The sequence below is a fragment of the Mirounga angustirostris genome, unplaced genomic scaffold (assembly GCF_029215605.1).
Source record: "Mirounga angustirostris isolate CCGP_5_RB_7025 unplaced genomic scaffold, mMirAng1.0.hap1 SCAF_1, whole genome shotgun sequence".
Lineage (NCBI taxonomy): Eukaryota > Metazoa > Chordata > Mammalia > Carnivora > Phocidae > Mirounga > Mirounga angustirostris.
In genome coordinates, this window is record NW_026991709.1 from 79,764,283 (window position 1) to 79,782,484 (window position 18,202).

Below are 18,202 nucleotides of genomic sequence, written 5' to 3' on the forward strand. Positions count from 1 at the left end.
TCTCCCTGACCACCCCCCATGCATCGGAGAAGCTAGTTTCAAAGAGACCTGCATTCTTAATTACTCTAAATTACCATGATGTGGCTTCTCCTTCCTTCTTCTATAGGCTTCACCACGGATGCCAGTTAGTGAGACAAGTGTTTCTGATTGGCATCTGCGATTACTAAGATAGCCATCCTGCCTTAGTGCTCGTTCACCTGGAATCTCTGCGCGGCGGGTAAATCTTTCCTCTCCACTGGGCTCCTCAAACAGGTTCTTCCTTCCTGCCACCTTTGAGTGGTGGGATGGTTGTGGCCACAACTGCTGTAACTGCTGGGGCAAATTCAACTGACTTAATTTCACTTAAGCCAACAGCATCTTGCAGATGTTTTAGAGGACCTCGTGGGGCAGTGACTAGAAACCGCAGATACACCAAAACGACACTCATGGGCAGGCCCTCATCTGATTGGTTTGAAAACCAAACCTAGAATTTCATTGAGATTTACATTTTTTTTCCTGTATACTGTGAATGTATTATCCTTACCTAGAGGAAGAACAGGAAGAAGAGCACTAAAAATAACATGGCAAGTTTGACAGATGTGTAAACTTTGAAGGAGTTTACTTATAATGACTTTATAATGAGGCAATTAAAACATCACTGGAGTGTCAAAATCCAAATGGAAAGTCAGGAAATTTATAGCTTCCTGGCAGCCAAGGAAAAAAAAAAAAAAAAAAAAAAAGAGGAAGGAAGGAAGAAAGAAAAAGAAAGAAGAAAGAAAAAGGGATTATGTAATTCTTGTTGATAATATAAAGTATAACAATTTGTCATAAGAGTCAGTTTCCTAGTACCAGACTGGAAAATAAATTTATCATAGGAGGCACTGAAACCCTGACTTAAAAGCTAGCATTGTATTCTTAAATCTTTTCTTAATGGAGAATCTTTCATATTTATTCAAATATTTGTTGAGCACTAATTATGTACGAGGTGATATGAGGATACTAAGATATTCAGGACATGGTCCTTATCCTCAAGGAATTTAGAATCCATAACAGAGACTATATAAGATAAAGCTCTCACATTATCCGATTAATTTCTTTTGGGGGGAGAGGGGGAGGGAGAGAGAGAATCTTCAGGCCCAGTCTCACAACCCTGACCTGAGCCAAAATCAAGAGTTGGACGCTTAACCGACTGAGCCACCCAGGCACCCCTACAATTCATTTCTTAATACTACTTATCACAGTGTACAATTACTATCTTAATTTTTTTAACATTCATTTATTTTACAGTTATGTGCCAGGAACTACTCTTGACACGGAGGTATAAAGATAAACAGATCAATGTAACAGAACATATGTTAATAACTCATAATATTCTCACACAACTAATTCTCATACAATTAGCATCTTCCGCTGTCTGCAAATGAGGAAGCTGGAGCACAGAGGTCACACAGCCCATCCAGGTCCATCATTCTGGCTCCATGGCCCACACTCTGTAATGCTCCACAGTACCCCGAGGCTCAGTTTTCTTTCCCTGCTTTATTATATGTCTCCTCCCGTCGGGGTACAAGCTCCATGAGTGCAAGAACCGAGTCTCTATTCTTCTTGTTATCCACCCTCTTCTGGTGCCTGGCATAAATATTTATTGGATTAAATAATAAATAAATGTCAATAAAATATACTTCCTTTGATATCGTGAAGCAAACAGAGAAATAGTTCTTGGGGCTGAGAAAACAAAGATGAATAATACAAACCTCAAGATAATCTCAGTTTCTTCCAAGTTGGGCAGTGCTTTCCCAGTCCCAGGCCTTTTAAGCATGGCACTGGTCCTGCCAAGAAGAACTTGATCTTGGCCAATTGTGAAGAAAGAACAGCCGTTTATTTCTTGGCGTCTTTACCCGTGGACTTTTCAAGTGCTAGCAAATCCCTCTCAGAATCTCAGGCTAGTCCTTCACTGCAGCGCAGCCTCGCGGCCTGTCCCCGCCGCACCCCAGACACACGCACACACACCCCTGTAGTACCCAGCCAGGTGGATGGAGCAGGGCACTGGGCTGAGCACATGGGAGCTGCCGGGGCTCTCTGCTGAGGAGTGTGCTGGAAGAGGAGCAGGCTCGACCACAGGGAGGGATAGGGTCCCCATCAAGCCTATTAACTGACTTTGATTTGAACCACTGATCTTGTCAGGGTCCCTGGTGACATGACTGGGTGGTCAGCGCGGAGTGCACATTAAGGGTGTGTGGATTGAGAGTGCCGGCCATCCTTCCTTCTCCTTTTTTTTTTTTTTTTAAGATTTTATTTATTTATTTGTCAGAGAGAGACAGTGAGAGAGGGAACACAAGCAGGGGGAGTGGGAGAGGGAGAAGCAGGCTTCCCGCTGAGCAGGGAGCCCGATGCGGGACTCGATCCCAGGACGCTGGGATCATGACCTGAGCCGAAGGCAGACGCTTAACGACTGAGCCACCCAGGCGCCCCCTTCATCCTTCCTTCTCCTTGACCCCTTTCACTTTTTGCCCTCTTTTCCTTTCATTTCCACTTACATGTGTTGAGCCCATCAGTTCCCCTTTTTTGACCTCTGTTTTGTTGTCTCTATAATGAATACGTTTTTATTGCTGGAAAGTCTCTTCAGATTTCTTCCATTATGTCTGGTGATAATACTTCCAGCTTGCTTTTAAACTTGTCGCTGGTCACAATCCTCCACAGGCCCAAGTCTTTACTCATTTTGGCAGCATTGTCTACCCTCCAAGCTCTTTCATAATTGAATGAGGTACACGGGCAGCCTCGACAAGTCCTGAGAAAGGTTGAAATTAATATTTGCTAAAAGGAAAATGGCAAGACTATGTACAGATCAACCAAATCCTCCCGGCTAGGCCAACTGAAATAGATGAGATGTCTTCTCAGATATAAAAGCTTAGTCACAGCAACACTGACCTATACAGACCTCATAACAAGATGTGAAGGAACTTATTGGTGACTCAGCACTTCCCTGCAGTTTTAGCTTGAATGGCAGGAATCGACGCTTCGCTGACTGAGACATCAGAACACGAACACCTAAGTCCTTTTGAAGGCCCCCCAAATTCAGTCTGGCATACATATGGCAATTAGTAGGGCTTAGGAGCTGAAATAGTAGAATTCCATTTTAGTCCTGAAAGCCGGAGTTTTAGTAGAATACAGATAGAATTTGTTAAGCAACATGGTCTTTCTTTTTAAATTTTCCTTCAGGTTTTTCATATGAAAAAGATCCCCGGTTGTACTTTGATGACACTTGTGTTGTTCCTGAGAGACTGGAAGGTGAGTAGCCCCTCCAGTTTGTTGCTAAGCCGGAATGTCAGAGGTATCGGAACGCCTCAGTCTTGTGAACGCCAAGTTGGCATTAACAACTCCGTCATGCCCAGATTGTCCAAGAAACCTAAGACTAAAGTATTGCATGTATATCCTCGTCCCAAATAGGCAAAGTCAAACAAGAACCCACCATGTATCGGGAGGGGCCTCCTTACCAGAGGCGAGGTTCTCTTCAGCTGTGGCAGTTCCTGGTTACCCTGCTTGATGACCCAGCCAATGCCCACTTCATTGCCTGGACGGGCCGTGGCATGGAGTTTAAGCTGATAGAGCCTGAGGAGGTAAGCACTGGTGCTGGGCTTGGAGGATATTTGATTGGTTGATGATGATGATGATGATGTCTGCTCTTGTTTAGTTCTCCACTGAGGCTTTTTACTGTGTTAAGTTTGCTCTTCCTTCTCATTCAAATTCTGGCCTGGCCAATGGGCTTGGTAGTTCTCTTCCTAGTAATAGGACAATTTACAATTTGGGAACAGGCAGAGTTCTCCACTGTAGAAAACACAAAAAGTACTAGTAACACGTCTGCAAAATCAGAAGAGTGAGGCCATGAAGACAGGCATCCACATAGCATCTGTTTTCCATCTTGGAAAGTCTTTTTCAAGTGTTGTTTCAGTGATACCAGCTTGTTTTGGTGTGGGTCCTCGTATGTCACAGGCTATATTTGAGGCTACATGAACATATTGTATGACATTTTGGTAATATCAGATGCAACTACCCCACCATATATTTCAAATGGCTCTACCCTAGGGAGAGAAAATGATCAGAAATGGGTCAATCTTATGAGCCTAGATTTTTCTTAAGTGTATTATGTGGCATCACAATAGTTGAGAGGTAGCCCAAACCTTCATTATTTTAATAGAAAAAGAAACACCACCAGAACTATAGACAGAAAGGCCTACAGACAGCACCAGGACCATTTCTTCAATGGGGAGAATCTACAGAACCCCTTTCCTGAATATCACATAGCAAAGTAAATTAAATCATGTTCTCAGTTTGGCATATTCCAAAGGGGTTGATTTCAAATTTCTATTTGATTTAGACTCGAGAGAGATTATAAATGGGAAAAAAAAATGCCCTGAAAATCTGATGTAGGCTTCTTTTGGTAGCATATACCTAGGTATTATATGCTAAACCAGCAGAGCAAAAGGTATCTTTGGGTTGGGTGTAAATGAAATGGGAACAGTCCCCTTGGAAGGCATTGAGCAAGAAGGGCAGTTTGAGATGTTCAATTAACTCCGGGGCTCCCTTCAGCCCACCAAGGGTATCAGTTGGCCCCGGGGGGTTAACAGCAGGAAGTAGCCACTTGGCACTTGATTTGGAAGAAGAAAATGGTCTGAAAGTTAAAATGAGAAAAGGAGACTATGTGGATTGGAAAGTCTAAAGAATCCTAGCTGGTAGGAGGGGCAAGGAAGGCTTCACTAAAGGCAGTTATAAAAGAAGGATCTGTGGTGTTCCCTGTCTTGTATCCTTCATAACAATGAAAGTGTGTCAACATCTCCTATCATCAGCCGTTTCCGTTAAGACTGAGTCTCCCTTCAAAGCCAGAGTTTGGTACGCCTGTGTTTTTCGGAGTCTTCTCCTGGGGCAAGTCATGTGGAAATGGCGCCATGCTCGAGAGCCATCCACCCCACCTTCTTGGCCTGGTTGGTAGGAGGCTTGAAGAAAGCGTGTTGCCCGGACCCACTGAGGCTTGCTGCAAGCACGTCTGTCATGGGGCCAGTCCTTATTGATTTATCTCATTTCACAAACAGGAGCTTTTATTACTTTATTGCCACTGCCTCGGGCCTAAGCAGAGCCTGTGTTGTTGCAGGTAAACCTGGTTATGACCCTCTGTAAAGCTGTTATTGAATCTTCTGCTCTCCTACCAGCAGGAAAGACAATGATGAACAGATGGCAAAGGGCGCCTGCTTTCGTACTTCATAGAGAAACTAATATTAATCCAAAACGCTCATAAATGCCAAGTAGCCAAGTCACACGAGAGGCCTCTGGTGGCCTTGCACCTCCCTCGGCTGACGGGACCGCTTCGTTTCTGCAGGAAGTACTTCTTTCCACCCCACCTTGAAATCCCCCAGCGCTCCGCGAGCTCTGAGTGTTCGGTTCTCTGACGTTCCAGAACCGCTTCTGTGCCGCGTGCGCACTTGGGCCGCAGGACATGCCGCGTGCAGCGTTGGTTGAGCTCTTTCCCTACTGGTTGTATAACTTTGCCGTCCCCACTCTTTGTTAAAGTCAGGAAGAGACCAACTCCTCGAGAAAGCTGGAAGACGTTGTCATGGGGGGAGCTTGAAGGGTGAAGCGGAGGAGGAAGCTGTTTGGGACGTAATTGTAGGCAGCTGTGTGGCTGAGTAGTGCACTCTGGGTAATTATCCATAATATCCATTACACTGTGCATGGAAATTGTGGTTTTAGAACTGCGTTTTGGCAGGCCCCCTAATCAAATGTCTTTTGATAGTCATCCAGCTTAGTACCCTCTCAATTATGACTGACTCGGCTTTAATCTGGAGCCATTTTAACTGTGAATCTGCATTAATGAATATTTTGGGGGGTAGGGTTGTTTGTTGAACATGTGGCAGATAACTGATGCCATGGGGAGGTTTAAAAGGATGGGCTGCGAGAAAGAGCTGCTCCCCGTGCTGTGGCTTGCTCTCTCTTGAAAAGGGAGGGGAAAAAAAGTGAGGTTTTTTTTTTTTAACTCTTTCTCGGCCTCTGTCCTCAAGATGCGTGTGATCAAAGTAATGAATGGGAAAATGAAAGAAAGAGCTGCTAACAAGCTCTTGCCTGCTCCCCTCCCCCCAGAAGTAGGGCAGCCCTCATTTCCAGCAGCTTACGGTTGTGCCGCATCACGCATTACTGTGGGAGGAGCAGCCCTGGGGAAGGCTACTGAATCACAGGGCCCCGGCCCAAGAGGATGAGTCAGTAACTATGGCTACCAGAGCTGCTCGGAAGTCGGTGCATGTACAGAACCTCGCTCCAGTAAGCCATTGCCTATGCAAGTGACGGCAAAGAGAGGTCAAGGCTGAAGTTGAAGAATATTCCAGAATTGATTTCCACCACTGAATCCAGTAAGGCGATGAGGCCGGGCTTCCTTTCAGGTGCCCTGCATCACTTGCGGGCTCACAGCAGTTCAAGGACAGCTTCGTAGTGTCCTTTCTTTGGAACAGGATGGAAGGACATGTATTGGTTGCGCAGGTCTCCCTTGCACCGCTGTTTCTGTTGGTCTAAAATGTTTATCTTCTCTAACCAAAGGATGGATTTTTGGTGAATTGTGCTTTTTTGGCTATTTCGAAGAGACACTTGAATGGGTGCAGTATGGAGAAAGGAGAGCCAGGGACATCATGCGTGCCATACGGGGCCCAGGGCAAACGAATGGAAACTTCGCTTTCACACGGTCTGTTGCAAGGCAGAGAGGAATCATGGCTATTGAATTATTCTAATGTAATTAGGACAGACGCATTCTTCCTTGCTTATCAGATCATTTCTGGTATTTTTAAAGGTCATTTTAGAATCCTGATTTCAGAAGATGTTGCTTTCATTCTGCCCAGATGCTTTAAGGAAGTATTTTAAGTGAAATGCTTTTTTATGATCCGCTTTTCCCATTTGCAGTCTCCCTACTTCCCATTCCATGTGTAACATCTGTTTTTTTAAAGCTCAAAGGAATATAGTTATTTTGTGTGTGTTTTTTTTAAGTTTCCAAAAGTGACCTCAAATATTCAAAACATGGCCCCTGGTTTCCATACATTTAAAGACCTCTGAGGAGACTCCCATTTCTAGAGTTACTCTCCTCCTACACGGACGGTTGCCCTTACAAGTAGGATTTGGATGTTGAGATACTTGAGAACAGAAATTGCTTGGCTGTCCCGACAATTGGGTAAAGTCCACTAGGAAGTTTTCTTGCTATAAGGCTTCTTTGCCCAAAGCTCCAATTACATCTCCCCATCACTGCACCTCAGGTGGACTGGGTTGGATATAATGCACTTCAGAACTGTTTGGGAAGCCCTGTTAATTTTTCATTAAGTGGATAATGGTGCTGCATGTTTTAATGTCCATTCTGCAAGTCTGCTGGGAGCAGGGGATTGGATGGCAGTGGGCTGGAATGATCTGGTTCCCCCTTACTCCATGAGCTGCAGTAAGTAAACAGCTCCCAGCCCCTCGCCAATCTTATTAGAATTGAACTTTTGCTCTGCTGGCCCATTAGCAACTCACTAGTGTGTTCCTAATGTTTCAGGAATGACCATTCTAATTATTCCTTATTGACTGCTACAGAAACCATAGCACTTAATGGCAACATGTTAATGGTCTATGGGTATTGGTCAATAATTCATATGTGGAGAAACAGTAGAGAGCCTGCTTCCTCTGGGACATTAGCCAAGCCCTCTGCAATCTTAAAGTGCTAGGATTCTTCCACCTCTGGATCTCACCTCTCTTAGCGGTTGTGACTGAATCATCACCTTTGTTGAATGTTGGGTCTTGAGGGAATTAAGTATTTTTGCTTCCAGGTCAGGGAAGTGGACTATTGACCAAAGCAGTCAAATCACAGAACTGGCGCTCCTGGGATTGGGAGAATACCACTAGGCCCAGGGAATGAGTTTGCATTGCTCTCTACTTTCCTGTCTCTTTAGGTTGCTCGGCGTTGGGGCATCCAAAAGAACCGGCCAGCCATGAACTATGACAAGCTCAGCCGTTCTCTACGCTATTACTACGAAAAGGGCATCATGCAGAAGGTGAGCCATTATAAGAAGCACCTAGACCACTCTGACCACTTTCAAAGAAAATGTCAAGGGCTTCTATGATGTGACTGTTTATAATGGCTAGGAGAAAATGTTAGCCTTGTAAGTGATTCTGTGGTAGGAAAAAATCTTGGGAGAACAAACTTAAGAGTCAAATGAGATATAAAGGATACTTTAATGCTCTTGGGAAAACGAACACCACAGGTTGCACGTGGAACACACTATAGGAAAATTAGGCTCCCTGGTTTTACTTAAACTGCCTCTAATTACAAAAATGTCCAGAAACATAGGCCAACAATTGCATCCATAAAGGAGTACATGAAGGAATCAACTTGAAGGCCTCCACTGCCATAAGAGCTGAGTTGAAGTCTTCAGCTGTCAAAACACCCAGACCTCTAAATATCTTGGTTAAAGACTCTCAATAGCGTTAGAGGAGTAAGGAAATCCTATTTCTCTTTCAGAATTTACAGAAAAAACTGGAACGCAAGTTAAAAAAAACCCAAGGTTTGTAAAATGGCAGCAGAATCACCTAGTACCAGCTCACTCTTTGCAAAATAAAGGATAAGGCATATTTTGAGGAAACTGGCACAAAATCTGAAAATCCCGTGGATAGGGAGAAGTTGGGGATGGTTAATCACTGGTTGGTTCATCTTTCTTAAGCCACCATATTTTATGCCGTGCTGTTGCCCAGATTCTAGCATTTACACATTTAGGCAGTCTGTGTGGTAGGTGGCCAATAAGATGCACTTGGCAGAAGCATATGGCCATTGCCGCTGAGAACTTGTCTGTGCCGAAGCCAGGCTGATCTTTCTCATAGGTAGGTGGTAATGTGACCCCATATTCCTCTCACCATCTTAAAAAATATTAAACAGCTTGCCATGGTCCTCTGGATAAAGAAGAAAGGTGAAGTTAAAGATAAAGTCTTACAGACTTTCTAGTGCTTCATACAGACTGTAAGGCTATTCCCAGTCTGGGAACCATCACCCAATTCCTGTTTCCTCACCCACACTTGACTGCTCTCGCTGGCACGGCCATCTTCTCTTAATTAATGTAGGATTTGTTTACCAAAGAATATACACCATGTGCATGGAGGTCATCAAGCATATTTGAAAATGAAAAAAAACCTCACCTATTAAGCTATCATCCTATTTAAGAACCAGAACATTCCGAATGCCTTCATTACCGGCCAGCCAATCATCCCTGCATCACTCCCAAGAATCTGAAGTCCTGGGACTGGGTGTCCTTTCCTGCTTCCGGTTGCACCTGCACACCTTTCTCTCACAGCCCTTCTCTCTGTACTGTAATGTAAGCTCCTGGGGGGCAGAGCTGGGGGTTTGACTTCAGTGCTTGGCACAGAGTTGATAGATAACCTAGGAAGGGTGGTTGCTCGATTTCCCCTTTGTGTAAGGTGTACAATTCAGCGGTTTTTTAAATATATTCACAGAGTTGTGCAACCATCACCACAATCAACTTTAGAAGATCTTATCACCCCAGAAAGAAACCCCAAACCCACTAGCCATCACTTTCCATTTCCCCCAAACTTCTCACACACACACACACACACACACACACTCACTCCCCTTTTAATGTTAATACTATTAGGTGGAATCCTAAAATTCAGGAAGAAGTGCTATCATTCCTTCGCTGTTCCCAACTCCAGATCCAACCTGAGGGAATGTGACAAGACATAATCACTTGAACTACCGACTGAGTTGTCCCTGTGACTAGGTCGTCAGTTGTTTCAGGAAGTAGAAGAGAACTTCATTTCTGAGAACAAGGCAGGCGAAGAGTACAGGAAGGCACAAGAATGAGGCTTGGATGGGTTCAGATCCTAATGCTCTCATTTATTAGTTGGGTGCTTTATATTAACCTCCCAAAGCCTCTCTTCCTAATAAAAGTGGAGATTAAAAAAAAACAACAAAAAAACCCTGCTGTAATTTCACAGGGTAATATATGTGAAAATGTTCCAGAGATAATACTGTGCTACCCAATGTAAAGGATTGTTGTTATATTTATGACATGACCCGTGAGTGAAAGAGAACTAATTAAAGGTGAATGATAGCATGCCCGTGTGAGGAGAGAGGTAGAAAAGCTGTGGTCCCAAACCCTCAGCTTTTAAAAGGGAGGATTGAAGTGCACAGAGGTTAAGACTCATTAGTGACTGAACGAGGAGGGGAAGCCATCCACTCCTGGCCCCTGATCTCATATTATTTCCACTATGTCCTTTTGCCTCCCTCTTCTGTGTATAAGTACTGGCTTTTGGGGTGGGGCATCAAGAGATTTAGGGTAAGTCTGTAGCTTAAAAAACTAAATAGGGTTGATGGATCGCGTACATCTGCTACCCTTGACTTGCTTTGGCGAAGATGTTGCTTGTCCCGTTTCACTCCCACAGCCCCTGATTCCTAGTGTTTGAATTCCAAAGAACGTTGGCGCAAACAGCCATGTTCTGGTGACTAGACAGACATGTCACCATAAAATAAGCTTTCGGACCTATTAGGAGAATTCTGCTGTTACCTCTACAAGCTGCCAGTGTAGCAGTGGATTTTTTTAAACCCAAGATTTGGAAGCAAAGCCATATTTCTGCAATTAAAAGAGATTTTAGAATCACAACAGAATGACCAAAGGGCAGAGTTAACTTCAACCTTTCGAATTTTTGAGCGTAAAAATATTTGATCAGTAATTTCAGCTGCCTTCCCTTACCGCTTTGCATTACCCAAGCAGAGCGCGTTATCAGGTTTGATTTTCAGGGGTTGGGTCCTCTTGCACTGACGCTAAATGACCAGCAGAGAATAGCTGATCCCGGTGACCTGGATGGCTCATCAACTACATCATGAGGCCTTCGAATCAAAACCTTTGGTTCTAATAATATTATAATGCATAAAATTCATAAAAAGGTAGTTCGCAGTTCTTCGGTGTAGCAGAACCACGGAATGCATAATTTAAAACTGCAGCTAAGCCAAAAAGCAATTTTATTTGGCTTTGGAACACATATAAATTTCTACATAGGCTCTACTGATCAAATTCCTAGCCCTTCCAAATAACAAAGCAGTACTGTGAAGACTGTGAACTTCGGTGGTAACTGAAAACAGGGTCTGACCTTCTGCCTTTCACTTTTCAATCCTCCTTGTAACACCAAGCACCAGCCTCGACATAACCTTTCTTTCTAAGCTATGAGTACGACACAGTGAGAATTTTCCTCTAAAAGGACTTAAATAAATAAATAAATAAATGGCGAGCCTATCTACTGTGAATCTGAAATTCAGATGTCTTCAACTGCTGAGCGGTGGTGTCAGCAAAACCCTTGGCAGATAACAGGTCCCCGAGATTTATCAAAATAAATCTGAATGATTTGGACAATCAGCTACTAATGAGCCTCCTTTGGTCCCTGGCTCCTTGAGAACCTGATGACGTAAAAATACCTCATCATCCTTCCCTGGGTTTCCCCTTCCCCCCGTGCCCTGTTCCAGCTGGGCCTGAGAAGGTGTGTTTTCTCTCTCTCAGGTGGCTGGGGAGCGATACGTCTATAAATTCGTCTGTGACCCGGATGCCCTTTTCTCCATGGCCTTCCCCGACAACCAGCGTCCGTTCCTGAAAGCAGAGTCCGAGTGTCACCTCAGCGAGGAGGATACCCTGCCGCTGACCCACTTTGAAGACAACCCGGCTTACCTCCTGGACATGGATCGCTGCAGCAGCCTCCCCTACGCCGAGGGCTTTGCTTACTAAGTTTCTGAGTGGCTGAGCGGCCGAACCCTAGAGCTAGCAGTTCCCATTCAGGCAAACGAGGGCAGTGGTTTTGTTTGTGTTTTTGGCTGTTCCTAAAGCTTGCCCTTTGAGTATTATCGGGAGAACCCAAGCTGTCTCTGGATTGGCACCCTTAAAGACAGATACCTTGGCTGGGGAGTGGGAAAAGGGCAGGGGCGGAAAAGCCATCAAAAGGCTGGTGCCTCAGCTCTGATCCTGACAAGGTTACTGGGAAGAGATTGCAATGGAGCCTCCTTCCCATGGACAATATATGCAAAGCAATACCTTGTTCAGGTTAGTGCCCACAAACCAGGACAAGAGTGTGTGACAATCTGCATTGATCATGGACTACTAATTGCCTTTACATAGAAGGGCTCTGATTTGCACAATTTATTGAAAAAGAAATGACAAACCTATAGAACGGTCGGCTAAGAAGCTGGGGAGGCTCAACCCGCGAAGGGTTAAAAGTAGATCTTAAAATTCGGAGAGTTCTTCTAGCTCAAGCTGAAATGTTTTCCCCCTCGGTCTAGAAAGAAGGGGGGAAAGTCAGAACAGCTGTTACCCACTCCATGGTTCTCAAATAATAAACCGTTGCTACTCTTGGGAACCTTCTAGCCATGTGGTCACCAAGTAGAACAAGCCCCCTTTCTCTTCCCAGTCACACGGCTGTGTGTCGATGGCTTTCATTTTAGAAGGGTGATTTACACTTTTGACAGTATTTTGTTTTGCTTTGATTCGGGGGATCATTTTGTTTTGGTGGTTGTTTTGGAAAAACAGTTTATAAACTGATTTTTGTAGTTTTGGTATTTAAAGCAAAAAAAAAAAAACAAACCTTTTGGTAACTGTGCACTGCGTCCTTAGCAGGGCAGTGCCGACTGATGAAGACGCTGCAGCTTGAAAGGGGCTTTGCTGGGGGCGCCCCCTTAGCCGCGCACAAGCCCACTCTATTGCCTGCTTTGTGCTTTCTGCACCAGACAGCCTGACGGAACATTTGCACCTGAGTTGTACATTTTTGAGGTGTGCAGGGCAGCCCGGACACACCACTTAGATTCTATGTGTATAGTTCCCCGTGTCCTCTAACACGCCCTCTCTGGAAAGCATATGTACATAATACGCGTCATGTCCATTTGACACCTGGCCACCCGGTGGGAACCCTGGGGATGTCTCCCCGGGCATGACCGATGACAACTTCCATTTCATCAGTTTGTTTTCTTTTCTTTTTTTTTTTTTTTCTTTAATCCTTGGACTTTAAACCCTGCATATGATTCAATAGGGTTTGAGATGTACGTGTGACACTGACAGGTAAAAAAACAGTGCTAGCATTTTAGTTTCCCACCACCTTAAAAAAAAAAAAAAGAAAGAAAAAGAAAAAGGTTTACTCCGGTTGCTGTATGATATTGGAAAAGTTTTCCACCACCCAGCTAAAGCGATGTGCAAGTCGGCCTCAGAGTAGAGGAGAAGTTCCTAGGAAGTGGTAGAGTCTTGCTGCCTGCTCCGCTGTAGGATCCCGCGCCCCCCGCGGCACTTAGCACGCTGAGAATGGCCGCTGGTCTGCCGCCGCGCCACACCGAGTGCTGACTCGGTGAGGGGAAGAAACACGCTTTGAGTTGTTTGCCTCTGACTGGGGCGTGCGCCCGTCTCCGCCAGTCCCCCTTCTGACCAGCAGCCGCACGTCTGCGAAGAGGTTCATAGGGAGAAGGGGTGCGTTTTATAGCAACGAACACATGAGGTTTTCCTCTACTGGAAGCTAATTAGCCCGCCAAGGTATTGAACCTCTAGCTTGGGCCTTAATTAGCATTGTACTCTAATCAAAGGACTCTTTCCCAACCATATTTATAGCTCTCTAACCTACACATAGTCTATATATAGATGCATATTTTACCCCCAGCTGGCTAGAGATTTATTTGTTGTAAATGCTGTATAGGATTTTGGTTTTTTTGTTTCTGTTTTGTTTTATATTCTTTCTTATCCTGGTTTGGGTTTTCTTTTTTTGATGAATTTATGCTGTCTTAGCAAGTATGAAATAACCCTCTGTAGCCTGAGCTCCCCCCACCGCCCCCCCGTAACTATGGGGCCTGTACTGTCACGGGACACAGGATGGCGCATCACCGTTGCATTCCCATTGGACTCATGCACCTCCCGGATGGTTTTGGTTTTTTATTTGTTTTCTTTTGTTTTCGCTTCTTTTCCAGAGTGTGGAAAGTCTACAGTGCAGAAAGGCTTTAACCTGCCAGTTGATTTGAAGTACTTTCCCCTGCGCAGGGCCGTATGCATCCTGCCAAGCTGCGTTATATTCTGTACTGTGTACAATAAAGAAGTTTGCTTTCAGTTTACCAAGTGCCTGAAACCTGCCTCTTTCTTGCCCTCTGCGGTCTAATTTGAAAGCAAGCAGAAGCCACCTGGCTTCCTCTCTCTAATTCCCCCTCTATCTCTCTCTCTCTCTTCCTCTCCCCCCCACCCCATTCTCCCTCTGTCCCTCTCAGTTATTTAGCCTTACCAGTGGACTGGAGTAGAGACTCATTAAAGGAACTGTTACCTGGAAATAGAAGTGCATAGTGCTCTTTGGCCTTACCTCTTAAACTCTAGATAAAAACTGAATCCGAAGCACTAGGAGGTAGAGAGGTCCTCTTCCTCAGCCAATGGTGAGCTGAGACCACCCCATCTCCTTGAGCCCACCTACCTGCTGAAAATTAGTAACCATTTTTTAAAGCCTAGCTCCTGTTTGGACCCTGGACTGTGTGTAAGATTACTAATGAGGCTAGGATTGTGAGTTCCAGAGTGATTCTAGCTCATCCCCTTGGATACATACTTGCAAAAACAGTAAGCACCTAAGAAATTCTTCGTTACTAATTTTCCCCCAACAAGCTTTAATCATAACAAGTAAAATTTTTACCAGTATCAGGCTGTTCCTTTGGGAAGGACAACAAAGACTTCAGAAAGCCTTGGCCTGTTTTTTTCCTAGACGTGCAGCAGAAGGAATTTTTTTTTCCTAGTGCATCTCCTCCTGGTGGGCATGTATCGGTTGATTGCGTGGGGCAGGTGTGGTGGAAGGAAATACAGGGTGCTGGGCTGTGTGCAGGGCTGTGTGCGGGGCGGGACCATGCCGTGTTCCTCTTTCACGCTTTTCTGCACCTTCCTTTGGGCTTTTCAAGACTCCTGTTACAGGAGAGAAATAAGTAGAACCTTTTTTCAGGCCTCTAACAGAAGGCTTTCTGTAAGTTTATCTACCATCTTTCTTTCACTCTTTTACAAGCCCGTAAGTGTACAAACATCTGAGACTGAATCCGTGCACAGCGGCTCGAATCGGAGCTTGTGAGGCCTGAATGCCTGCCACATAAACCCATTAGCTTCGACAGATTAAGAAAAGATGCTTGGAGAGAAGGCAGCGGAGCCGAGGACAAAGCGAGCTTCACCACGATAAGGCTCTGACAATCAGTTCCCCATTATTCACGGGCTCATTATCCAGCCCGGGCCCAGACCCAGATCGTTAACCTAATGCGGGAGGTCACCAAACACTGGGCCGCCCTTCTAGCGTTGGGCACTAGGATAAGGAAGCCCAGAAAATGTGAAGTTTACTCTTCATCGAGGTCCCCTTTCATGAGCCAGGCCAGGCAAACAATGCTTACTCAGTTGGTAGATGACAAAGAGGTAGTGTGAGGGCAAAAGAATGTGGTCATGAGAGCCAGGGAATGCGCAGAATCTAAATTCTAACGCAGCTGGGACAAACGTAAACTAATGTGGAAGAAAAACACTCATGTACCCAGACGGTTGGACACCTTACACAATCCGTTGCCTGGTGGTGCAGGTGGCTGGTGCTCCGTGTGTGGCCTCTGGAACACAAGCAAAAGGGAAAAAAGGCCAGAAAAGCATCAGTTTTAGTACATATATATGTAAGCATTGATTTTATTTAGCGTAAGTGCACTGTACTTGAAGTAGGCGGTGGGAGTGAGAGTGGAGCACAAACCAGCCCCGGGGGTTCTGATCCCGGCAAATACACCGACGTCCCAGACACCAGTCCTTGAGCGACCAGCCTTTCTTCAGCTCCTCCAGTTTAAGACCTGAATCCATACCCACGCCTTGGTTTATTGACCTTGGCAGTGAAGCTCAGATAGCTAACCTTTGAATGGCACTTAACAGATTACAGGGCACTTCTTCGTCCCCATTATCTTTTTGGCAGACTTTCTTAAATGGTAACACTCTGTTGAAATTGAATCTGAAAATATGGCTCTGAGCCTCCCAAAGTACTTTCTTGGAAGGTTCACAGTAGCTACAGTGGGGCGAGGACTAGACATGGGGCTTCTGGCCCCAGCTCCGGGACTGACTGGATTACCTCAATGATCTCAGGGCCATCCTCGCCTAACCTCCCAGATCAGTGAGGGCACTGACAAGACGAGCTGATATTCGGGATCTCTTAGGAGGTATGGGAGAAAGGAGTTCCTTTGGGAATTCAAAGGGTGTGTGTGTATCTGCTAAGGTTTAACAGCTAAAAACATCCTCAAGTCATTACCTTTAAGGAAGCTCTGAAGATTGCTGAGTCCCACCATCAAAGATACATGTTTGTTCATTTCCCAAGCCTCTACTGAGCACCTGCTAGAAGCCAGGCACTGCTGGATGCTGAAAACAAATGATTTCAGATGGCATTTTTCAAATAAAGCCCTGTTCGTGGCACGGTAATACCTTAGTGACTCCTTAAATGCTGTAGTCGCCAGCTCAGGGCGGCTCAGACTCAAAAGACGCTGACCCCACCTTCTTTGGACCACACTGACCAGAGGCTGAGGAGGGTGGGCATTTCTCCACCAACTCCTGCCCCAGCTGGCTGAGGGTTGTTCCCAGGGATGTGAACTCTTTGGTGTACCTCCCTACCAGGAAGAGCAGAGGGTAGGCTCAGGGGTCCATGTGCAGAGAGCTGTCGGTAGACGTAGTAACTCAGGTGAGGCTGAGGGGACATGGAGCAGGTATGGGGCAGGTGGCTACACCTACTTCTCACATTAGCAGCGCTCTCCTGGATGACCTTGGTTTTGTGGTCTCCATACTTAAGGTGGGTGATTCTTTGCTTCCCTCATTCTGTTAACAAACATATAGCAAGCATTTCTTTTGTGTAAGACCCTGCAAAAGATGCTCTGAGGCAGGGGTGGGGGTGAGGGTCACACAGAGAAACCCACCCTCCCCTTAAACAGCTCACAGGCTAGTGGGGAAAATGGTTTTCCATGTGAAACTAGAATACAAGTTATAACTTACTATTACTCATCCAATAAGTTGGGCCTATGCTATGCCAGGCACAGCTCGAGGATTAGTGGAAGGAAAAAAATAGGTACCAGTGTCTGATCTCAGGGATCTTACATCTGGGGAAGGGGGTAAAAAACCCACGAAACAAATAGTCACAGTATTCATTAGATGGTCTTAAGTACCATCCCACCATAAGAGGGAAAAATAAAGTAGGAAAGGGAAATAGTGAATGGTGAAGTGCGGGGGTTGCGATTTTCAGTAGGGATGTCAGGGCAAAGACTTGAAAAAATAAAGTAGCCGGATGGATATCTGAAGGAAAAGCATGTAGACAGAGGGAAGAGCAAGTGCAAGGCCCTGAAACTTCGAATACATGTGGAATATTTAGGAATAGCAAGGCCTGTGACTCCAGATCAGAGGGAGGGAGATGGGGGGGCATACTAAGAGACAAAGGCAGAAAGAAGAAATTGTGGTTGTATTATCTAGGGCCAGGCAGGCTCTTTAAAGACTCTGACCTTTGCTCTGTTAATGTTTAGCTGTTAGAGGTTTTGAGAGAGAAGTGACATAATCTGACCTATATTTTAAAGGACCACTCAGGGCCGCTGAGGTCCTAGGGGAACAGGGAAGGAAACACAACCAAGTAGTAGGCTGTATGGTAATGCAGGTGAGGTCACATGTGGTTTGGTCCAGGGCACCAAGGGGCCATAGTCTGGGTATATTTTTAGGGTAGAGCCAATAGGTTTTAGATGTGTAGAGTGAGAGAAAGGGAGGGGTCAGTTATGGCTCTAAGGATTTTTGGCCTGAGTACAAGGAATTGCAAAGTTGCCATTTACAGCTACTTACCGAGATAGAAGAGGAGAAATTGGGGGTGTGAGTGGGGGAAGAACAGGCATCCTGTTTTGAACATATTAACTTTGAGATGCCTATTAGAAATCCAAATGGGAACATCAATTCAGATATACAAGTCAGGAGTTCAGGGGAAAGATCCAGACTGTAGAGACAAAGAAGTCGTCAGTGTGTATTTAAAGCTGAAGCTGGATGAGATCACTAAGGGAATGTGTCTAGATAGAAAAAAGAGAAGTTCCCAGGACTGAGCCCTAAGGACTTCAAGATTAAGAGGTTGAGGCGATGGAGAAGAACTGTCAGAGAAGGGGGGAAAGTGGCTAGTCAGGTAGGGACAATCAGAACAGTATTTCCAGGAG

The 18,202-nt window shown here is 45.2% G+C and overlaps 1 protein-coding gene across 5 annotated transcripts in view; it reads left to right on the forward strand.

Annotated features, from left to right (window-relative positions):
- The window catches only part of ETV5 (ETS variant transcription factor 5), a 59,160-nt gene extending 45,050 nt beyond the window's left edge, over positions 1-14,110 (forward strand). For all 5 annotated transcript variants that reach the window (XM_045903202.2, XM_064584012.1, XM_064584020.1 and 2 more), the window contains 4 exons: positions 3,196-3,264; positions 3,424-3,593; positions 7,929-8,030; positions 11,538-14,110. In XM_045903202.2, the coding sequence (XP_045759158.1) occupies positions 3,196-3,264; positions 3,424-3,593; positions 7,929-8,030; positions 11,538-11,759 (563 nt within the window). In that variant the 3' untranslated portion in view covers positions 11,760-14,110. The remainder of the gene's footprint in view (positions 1-3,195; positions 3,265-3,423; positions 3,594-7,928; positions 8,031-11,537) is intronic.
- The last annotated feature ends 4,092 nt before the right edge of the window (positions 14,111-18,202 follow it).